Source organism: Bidens hawaiensis, unplaced genomic scaffold (genome assembly GCF_021521415.1).
Source record: "Bidens hawaiensis isolate Kalapana, Puna unplaced genomic scaffold, B.hawaiensis_p1.1 tig00038415_1, whole genome shotgun sequence".
NCBI lineage: Eukaryota > Viridiplantae > Streptophyta > Magnoliopsida > Asterales > Asteraceae > Bidens > Bidens hawaiensis.
The window spans coordinates 176,236-185,669 of NW_027496736.1; the positions used below are offsets into that span (position 1 = coordinate 176,236).

At 33.0% G+C, this 9,434-nt stretch overlaps 1 protein-coding gene across 4 annotated transcripts; it reads right to left on the reverse strand.

Moving 5' to 3' along the window:
• Positions 1 to 2,856: 2,856 nt before the first annotated feature.
• Positions 2,857 to 7,979, reverse strand: LOC143590295 (uncharacterized). 4 transcript variants are annotated; one of them, XM_077070815.1, is made up of 3 exons: positions 7,890 to 7,979; positions 6,462 to 6,532; positions 2,857 to 4,878 (listed from the first exon to the last, which is right to left on the reverse strand). In XM_077070815.1, exon 3 carries the CDS (start codon positions 4,847 to 4,849, stop codon positions 3,485 to 3,487), a length of 1,365 nt encoding a protein of 454 aa, XP_076926930.1. In that variant the 5' UTR covers positions 4,850 to 4,878; positions 6,462 to 6,532; positions 7,890 to 7,979; the 3' UTR covers positions 2,857 to 3,484. The 4 variants fall into 4 exon arrangements, with proteins under 4 accessions (XP_076926930.1, XP_076926933.1, XP_076926934.1 ...); XM_077070818.1 differs by having other exon boundaries at positions 2,857 to 4,883; XM_077070819.1 differs by having other exon boundaries at positions 6,462 to 6,526; positions 7,890 to 7,973.
• Between the last annotated feature and the right edge of the window lie 1,455 nt (positions 7,980 to 9,434).

Here is a 9,434-nt window from a genome sequence, read left to right on the forward strand (position 1 = left end):
TTACCAAATACGTGTCTTGAAAGACAAAATTAAAAGGCTCATTTTTCCATGTGTTTAAAACTTGTAGGGGTCAGATAAGAAACCTAAATAAACCGTCTGGCAAGAAAGCTTTTGAGAATAAGATTTGGTGAAAAAATATGGACGTGTCTCTCAATATTTACAAAATTATGGTCTTCTTGGTACAAATTCAACCGAAATGCGTCTTGAAAGACTGAGTTTGAAGGCACAATTTCTCAAGTTTTTGGAATTTGAAGGGATCCGGTAGGAAACATGATTATACCGTCGAACAAGACTGTTTTGTTAGAAGAACATTTAGTGGAACATATGGACTGCTCCCCCAACATTTTCAAATAAATCGTCGGATTTTCAAAAAAGTTACACTTGTGAGACTTCTATTGGTTTAAAGATTTCGACAGATCTCGTTGCCTCAGTCCAAATTTAGTGGGCTCTTTTGAGAATATATAGGGATTTTGAGCTATTTCTTTTTTTTCTCTCTCCTCAAAATAGCTATTTAGGGAATTTTCCCCTTATATTAATGGTTCTAATCACTTTCTACACTTTATAGGATAATTTTACTTTGTAATTGATAATTTTTTTTATCATATTAATGTACATGTATGTATATTTGTGTGTGCGCACATGTATGCATATATATATATATATAATAGTATAATAGTAGCTTTTGGATTAGCTTTAGACCATTCTGCTTAATAATTCAATGATCAGACCATACTACATAATTAAGTATCATTAACAACTAGAGGAATCAAGTGAGAATGGATTGTGCCAAACCTCATCAATTAGACTTTGACTTAACTTTTGACTAATCCGCTTATTAGTTCGATTATTAAGATGTTTAAAAAGGGTTTATCTTTTGATTTTTCAGTTATAATTACACAATTAGCATTTAGAAAAACGTTCGAATAAATAAGGTTGTGAATTTATGTCGTAATAGTGGTATGAACTTTTAAAGAAAGCCATAGTGGTGTTTGGTCAAGGTCGGTATTCAAAAAAGTGGTTATACCCTTATCTATATTTTAAAAAGGAAAAAGGCTTCGAGAGACCTTGTTTGGTCTCTTGTTTAACTTTAACCTCGTGTGACATATCACATATGTATGTAGGCATGTTTACGTATGAACACCGCCCTGCTCCAAGTAAAGGTGGCGTTGTGGAGGGGCAGGCCCGGTTCTAACCTTTGAGAATGCGAAAAAAAATTTGGGTCAAAGGCGAAATTTTTTTGTGCCTTTAGCAAAAGGAACATTTTTTTGGGTTTAAACAATTTAATTTCAAATGGGCTTACTATATTATGATTTGAGTTGTGTAAAAAAATTTTATATAAAAATAAGCTTAAATATGTCTCAAATAAGATTAAAACTCACAACCTTTTGGTTAGATGTCATACCCACTACCACTAGATCAAGCTAGTGATCATGTAATTGTGTTGAAACATTAAAATACATATGTTTTTTTTCATAAAAGTAAATATAATTTTTTAAAAAAAAAAAATTCCGGGCCTAGCGGGGTGTCGGGCCTGTGGCCGTCGACTACCCCGCCATACCCTATAGTCGGCTCTGTGAAGGAGTTGTTAGCATAGTAACGAGCGCTAAAACGGATGGAAGGTGGGTCCACCCACTAACAACCAATCAAAACTTTTTTTTGGTTTCTTCATTCTTAAATGGCTAGTTAAACTATTTAATCCATGACACCCTATATAACGGATGAACTAATTAAAGGTTCATTGTCTACGTGACAGTGACATGACATTTTAAATAGCTAAACCACAACACACAGTCTACAGTCTTAAGAGAGTCTTAGAGAGAGATATAAGCATGATGATATTGAGAAAAATAAGGAGATTTGTATTTAATGGTGAATTATTATATATTAGCAAAGAACATAAAGTAATAATTAATTTTATTCTCATAGGTTAACCAAACTAAGGAGTTGTAATGATTCATTTCATTCATCTGGTCATTCAATTCCTCCGTTCATTTGATTCATTTCACGGCCATTAGCCTTATGTGAGAGTTTTTCCGGATCGAATGACGAGTGTATCCCGATGTGATGAATTTAACCCATTAGAGGACTCGCTAGCCGTTCAAAAAAAATTCATCTGTTCATTCTATTCCCTCTCCAATCAGTTACATGTATCACACAAACCCTATTTATAATAGGAATGCTAAATTCAAAAACCCAAAAATCCTAGATTGCTAGATTTTATTGGTCTTAAATTTTTATAGCTCATACTCGTTTATTAGGTAGTGTCATAGAGAAAAAAAACTATAATACGCATAATAACGTTAAATTATATGATAAAATATAACTATATAACATAAATTATTATTATAAAACTAGGTTAGAAACTTGTATATTTCAAAGAAGAGTATCGATATTATATTTAATACATCTCCTATGCAAACTCACAACATGTTTGGGATTGAGTTTGAAAAATGTTTATTGACTTATTAATGTTTTCAAAAAGCAAATAAGTTAAAATATGTTTGGCAATCAAAATAATCTCTTAGTTTAGCTTCTTAATAGGGTTATAAAACAGTTATGACATCTTTTCAAACTCAATCCTGACTTTTCAAAAATGGATTTAAAAAAACAACAATAAACTAATAAATATTTTTTCAAACTCAATCCAAAAAATGAGAAACTTCCAAATTTAAGTAATTACAATTACTAGGAAACTCTAGCTCAAGTTTTGGACAAGAAACTCGAAACACGACTGGTACAAGCTTAGGAAACTCTAGCTAGGCTCCTTTACACCCATAGTATTTAACGTACCCCAAACATATGTAGCTAAAAAACATAAAAAAAAAAAAAATCATTTGTGCCAAAAACAAACTTGTTTTTACCCAATTGAAATGACCCATTACAGATTACTTCAAATCTTTTAACAATAAGGTCTACCAAGGGTCCACATTAGTTTAAAAGAATCTCCACATGCTTAATCAAAACAAAACATTTAGCTTATCTAATTACCAACAAATTAAGATCTAAACAACCACATAGCATTTTGAAGTTCAAAATCACCTATTCAAATAGTGAAGCAGGCAAAGCAGCAGGATCAAGTTCAAAAGAGCCTTTAGGAACACCATCTCTTTCATTACCACTCATTCTACAAGAAGGAACCATATGAGCAAATCTATACTTCTCGCTTCCCGCGATTTCCATTTCCGCCCCTGCTTTTCTCCTGAAAAGACACACAAACCCCTTAACTTTCTCCAAATGTGCAACACGAACACCCTTTTTTTCATCAAAATCTGTTAAAACCTCCACAGGCTCATATTCGAACTTTCTTTCTTCAACATCTTCATACAAAGTGTACATATTCTTAGACCAGTTTTTAAACAGAGCCCACGTCTCGCCTTTTCTTGGAATTATAGTCACTGTTTTGGCCTTTTGACCTGCTTCCCATGTCATCAAATGAGAGAATGAACACAGATCTTCTGCTTTATCGAGTTTCTCGTGTTTATATCTACCACAAGAAACCGGTAAATCCTCTTTCACCCATTTTTTTTTCATCTGCGGTTACAGGGTCGGCTTTTAACCACATGATTTGCAGTTTAAAACCTGGTGATATTTTTTTAATAAACGCATAGAATCGAGGCATCGCGTCTTCGGTATCATAACAAGCCCATAATTGCCCTACTTTAAAACTTTCTTCTTTTCTGTATGAATCAAAATCACTAAAATCAGGATCTGGACACTGAAAAACTTCAGGTTCTATTCCTTCTTCTATATCATCTTTGTCGTCGTCGTCATCAACATTTACACTTTCACCCCCTTTAGTTTCAACATTTACACTTTCTGCCTTATTTGCTTCTTTTTTGGCATGCTTTGATGGAGTCACACCATCATCACCGTTAGCGTTATCATTATCATTATCATTCACGTTTTCTTTATAAGAAACATTTCGTTTTGAACGGAACGATCTTCGAACATCAACATTTTGATTTGCATCTTCCTCGGGTTCCGAGTTCTCGTCACTATCAGAACTTTCACTATCTTCAGTTTTCTTTTTCCTTTTTCGGTTAACATTTCCTTGCGTTTTACCCGGTTCTTTCTTTTCAACCACGGGTTTTGTAGTGAAAGCGTGATTGGTGGGACCCTGTGCGGGTTTTGGAGGAACCCGATTCACATGCTGCCGGGTATGGTTTTGGGTTTGACCAGTCAACTCATAGGCAGTAAACGATTCCTTGCAGTTTTGACATGTAATATTCTTGTTAAGAACATCTCTGAAAAACTGGTACCTAACCGAACACAAAGGGCAAATAGTCCAAAAACTTGACGAGGGTCCACTATCATTAAACTGGGCCCGCTGAAAATTACCAGAATTACCAGAAGAACCTCTGTTAAGATTAACAGCATGAACTTGATTCCAAGAATATTTTGAACCATTTGCTTGTGGGCTCGGTTGCTTTGCTTTTGAAATTTTACCAAACGCTCTGCGTTTACTATCATGAATCAGTCGTTTTTCGCGATCTAAAAGCACCCGTTGAGCTTCACCGATTAATTTAAACGCGTCGGTGGACCCGGAAAAACTGTTTTTATCAGGATGAAGTACGAGGGCTAGCTTTCGATACTGTTTTTTAATTGAAATGTCGTCGGCAGACGGTTCGACTTTGAGGATACCGTACCAGTCTTTATCTGTACCAAATGATTGCTTTTCAGCAGAACAATGTACGTCGCATACTAATATTAGTTGGGAAATGTTTTCGAGTGCGGGATCAAGATTTTGGGCTTTAAGTGCAATTTTTAGGGCTCCTGAAAAGTCTTTGATCTCCATTTTCTTTTCTGCAAGTTGTTTGGCTCTTATTGCTTCTTCTTTGTTGCACTCCATTGCTGAGTTAGGAATAAGCGTTCAATCACCTACACTTAACTAGCAAAACAAGTCAAAGTTGGTTCTTGATTACATATTATAAATGCACAAACAAGAATCAGAGGTAGGGGTGTTCAACAATTTTGATTTCAAGTTACTCGAGTTAATCGAATCTGGTTAAGACTTAGTCAAACTTTGAAAATTTGAAACTAAAGTTAATTCAGACTAAATTCGATTCGATTTAAATTCAAAATTGGTTCAAATTCAGGTTGATTAGATTTAAATTAATAAAAACAGATATAATTTAATTTAAAAAGCCATTAAAATGTTATCTATAAAATAAAAATATATATACAATTCGAATTTCAAACCACAAATCATATATTTAAATTCAAACTAAACTCAAATTAAAAACAGATATAATTTAATTTAAAAAGCCATTAAAATTTATCTATAAAATAAATAATATATATATATATATTATATATCTTAAATATATATAAACGAAACATCCCTAAAATCTCTAAAATGACTAAATTGCTTTATTTGTAAATGAAGATTTCTCATGCATTTGACCCGAATTCACGGGTATGGGTCTCACCAAACCCAAAAAGCCCTTAAACGGGTTATAACATCTCATTAAACTAAAAATTAATCTCACCAAATAATTGATATGAAAATCCTATAAAATAGAAATATACTAAAAATTAAGATCTGATTTTAAAAAAGGATATTCTTTATAATTAAGAAACAATTTTATAGTAAAAAAAATAAGCGGGTCATGGGTCTCAGATTGCTTTTAATCGGGTTATTACATCTCATTTATTTTATCGTCAAACCCTAAGTATATTATTAACTTCATTACAATAAATAAAATTAAAATCTAAAAGATATATAAATATTATAAACGAATAATACAAAATAACCCATGTAATACGTGGGATTAAAAACTGTGTATATGTGTGTGTGTGTGTGTATAATTCGAATTTCAAACCAAAAATCACACAATCGAATTTGAACTAAACTCAAAATTAGATTCAAACCACTTGATTCAAATTTCAGTTAATTCGGATTGAATTAATAAAAAGTTAGATATGATTTTATGTAAAAAGCACATATTATTATTTATCTATAACTCGAATTGAATTGAAGATTTGATTCAAATTCGAGTTAAGTTTTTTCAAATTAATAAAAAAAGATGTAACTTAAACTAAAAAACTTGTATTATTAAAATTTTATCTATAAAATTAAAAAAAAAAACGTATAATTTGAATTTGAATTTCAAATAAAAAATCACAGATTTGAAAATCAAAATCTTCAAAAGTTTGAAAGACAAATTTGAATATGAATTCAAAGTCATGACTTGGGTTTCAAATATTGAAATCCTTTAACCAGAGCTATGTTTACAATCAGGGTTGGTGTAAGGTGTATGCATGAACTATGTTTACAATCAGGGTTGGTGTAAGGTGTATGCATGAACGTGGATGTGTGTGTATTGTGTTACGTGTGACCATATATGTAATATTATATTCCCTTAACTAATACCCTGAGTGTTATGTTTTTATCATGTCAAACTCCATAGTAGCATATTGTAAGTTGTAACAGTCATAAAAAGAATGATAGCGCACACTACCTTATATGAAACTATTGAATTTTTCTCATAAAGTGTAGACTGAACTAGAAGCAGCTTTTATACTCCTCCATCTGCAAGGTAACTACCATAAATGATAAAACCGCATATATAGCGTTGCAATAGTCTATAAAAATACAAAAACAGCTTGTTGTATCTCTAAAAACGTCTAGTACAACATTTTGGATTGATATCAAGAAATTTTAGATAAAACCAAAAATGCAGACAGTAATATTGTAATATAATACTTTATATAGCCCAATTTCATATATTATTCCCTTCGAGAACACAAATGCAAGAGGGATACAGACACAAAAGTGATGGCATTAATAAGCAATTCCAATAATCACACCAAAAAATTGACAAACAAACTGTATAGAGAAAGAAAAATTGTAAAACATACAACTGTGCATATTTAGTTTATTTCGCTCTTTTAGTTTTACAAAGTGGTCTGTTACATACAAAGATAACAAGATAAGTAAAGATTCCATGCTCTCATATACACTAAAAAATATTAAAAACAGTAACCTATAATTATCCAATTAACGGATCAGTCAAGCATAATCAGAATTTAGAATTCAGAAAATCAACAGAACTCTTGAACTCAGTGTACAAATGCAAACCTCAACTACAACAATGGTTGTTGTGATTTAATCCGAAACAAGTTTTTAAGTTACATCAAAACCAAACAAACTTCCGACTTCTCAAACGAAAACTAATTGCAACACTTCCAAATTAAAAAAAGTAAAATTTCACAGAAAAAAGACAGTATTTTTATCAAGTTGCGAAGGAACGTTTTTTTGACAATCTACACTAGAGTCTAGACAAAAAAACACTAATCGTTATGTACCTAACTTTTAAATAAGAAAAGGTTAAAAGAAAAAAATTCTGGACACATTTAGACTGTTCACTATGGAGGGGGCTTTAAAGCCCCTCCACTATGTTGACCCGCTATGGTTCGAAGCCCCATTATATTTATATATATGTATGGGAAAGAGAGAGAGTGAAAATTAGAGTGGCCACAAAGCTGCCGCCCATAGCGAGGAGTCTTAGAGAGAAAAGATTGAAACTCCACATGCCTTGTTAATATGGTAACGCTCATAATTACATCCAACTTCCAACATTAATAATAAAAAAATGAAAAAACAAAAACTTAACTGATGGCTATGAATAGACAGATCCAACAACAATTACATAACACACTTCCATCAATTACAAAACTTCGTTACAAATGAAAAACTGTAATAATCAAAACCCAACTTCCAAATCCAATAACCCATCAATCATTTATTAAACAAAGCTAAAGCTAAAAACCCTAAATTTGGGTACCAAAAAAAAAACCCTAGAAATGAATGGTCGGTAATAAAATAAACAAAATGAAAGGTGAATACAATCTAAAGTGAAAGGATTTGAGGAAGAAGTTGATTGTACCTGTTGGTGTTGGTGTTGGTGTTAAGAGTGGAGGCGATGGCACTGAGCCACTGGTGGGTGGGTGGGTGGTTGGTTGCCCTTAACACACACACACACACAAGAGGGAGAGAGGAGAAAATGGTCAATGAGCAATGGATGATGGGTGACTAGATGTAATTAATAGGTGGCTTCATAGATGGCTGGGCTGAGCCCAATAGGCCCATGTTTTGAAGTAGCCAATTGAATTGAACCCTAAAAAGTTGGAACCGAATCAAACCGAACCGTTACTGAAGGGGATCTTGTAGAGGTGTGTGGAACTGGATTTTGGGTTGGTTTTGAAATCGGTTTGGATTTGGTCAAAGGAAGTTGAAACTGGATCGGGCGAAACCGGTTCGGGTTTGGAGTTGGGGTTTAAAAATAAGAATCTTGTTTGATTTGAAACTGATTTGATTTGGTTCGTTTTTAATCGCTTATCAATGGATATATCTCAAAACAACTTGAAATTGGCGAGTTGGGTTCGCTTCGAGGTATGATCCCGAACTGGTGTGGATGTGCACCTTTGTGATGGTTGGGTACAAATCTTGTATATCTTTGTTTTATTTTGTAGTTTTTCATCAAGTTATTATGCGAACTAGGATACTTTATAAGTGTTTACGTGTTTCAGGTAAATGCTCATTAAAGATACTAATTTGGGACTTGTACAAGCATGGAATGAAGTCTCGAGAAGCTCGGGGATGATATGTGCAAGCATTGGAGTGAAAAAGAGCGAAATCAGAAAATATCATGTTTTGGGTCGAAAACCCTAGATCTGGAGTCGTCGAACCTGGTTTGGGTTAAGGAAAATATGGTTTAACTGGTTTTTAATTATATAAAATTAAGGTTTCAGCCCCCATTCGATACTAATCAATTCTATGTCATTTTCGGTGCTAAAGATAGAGAGGAGATGTTATTTCCGTCATCGGAGTGAAGATCCTAACATAAAAACTGAAGAATTGAATATGCAAATCATGGCTATGAGAGGCTAATCCCTTCGAGTCATACCCATGTGTAAGATTATGTAACCTAGGTTTATTGTTCTGCACTTTTGTCTTGATTAATCCTTTGTAATTCACTGAACGATTGAATTAAGTTGTTAGTATTATCTTGGATTTATATTTATTAAGATTTTTTTTCATCAGTAACATTGTGAAATGAAGATTACAATTAAAGACTAATTGACTCTTTATGAAAGTTTCATGTTTGTTTTAATTGGAAATTTAGATGTAGCACCATTTGTACTATGATTCAAACTGAGTTTGGATCACACACCAAGAGTCCGTATGCAAAACTAAATAGAAACAAAATCCAACCATATGGTGTTTAACGAAACGTACCTTTTCGCAAGTAAACAGCTAAACCAAATCGAAGACACTTTGAGATTAACGAATTGCTTGATAGATCGGATTACACTAGACAACCTGAAAATGACACTCTTTGGCGATGACAGATCAATGGTTAATTGTTGGCGGCAAAGAGAGAAAAAGAGAGAGAGGTAGGTATTGTGAATAGTGTAACTCTTTTACCTAA

Excerpts from the sequence above, each read along its gene's own strand:
- LOC143590295 (XM_077070815.1), bottom strand. The coding sequence starts at position 4,849 with ATGGAGTGCAACAAAGAAGAAGCAATAAGAGCCAAACAACTTGCAGAA.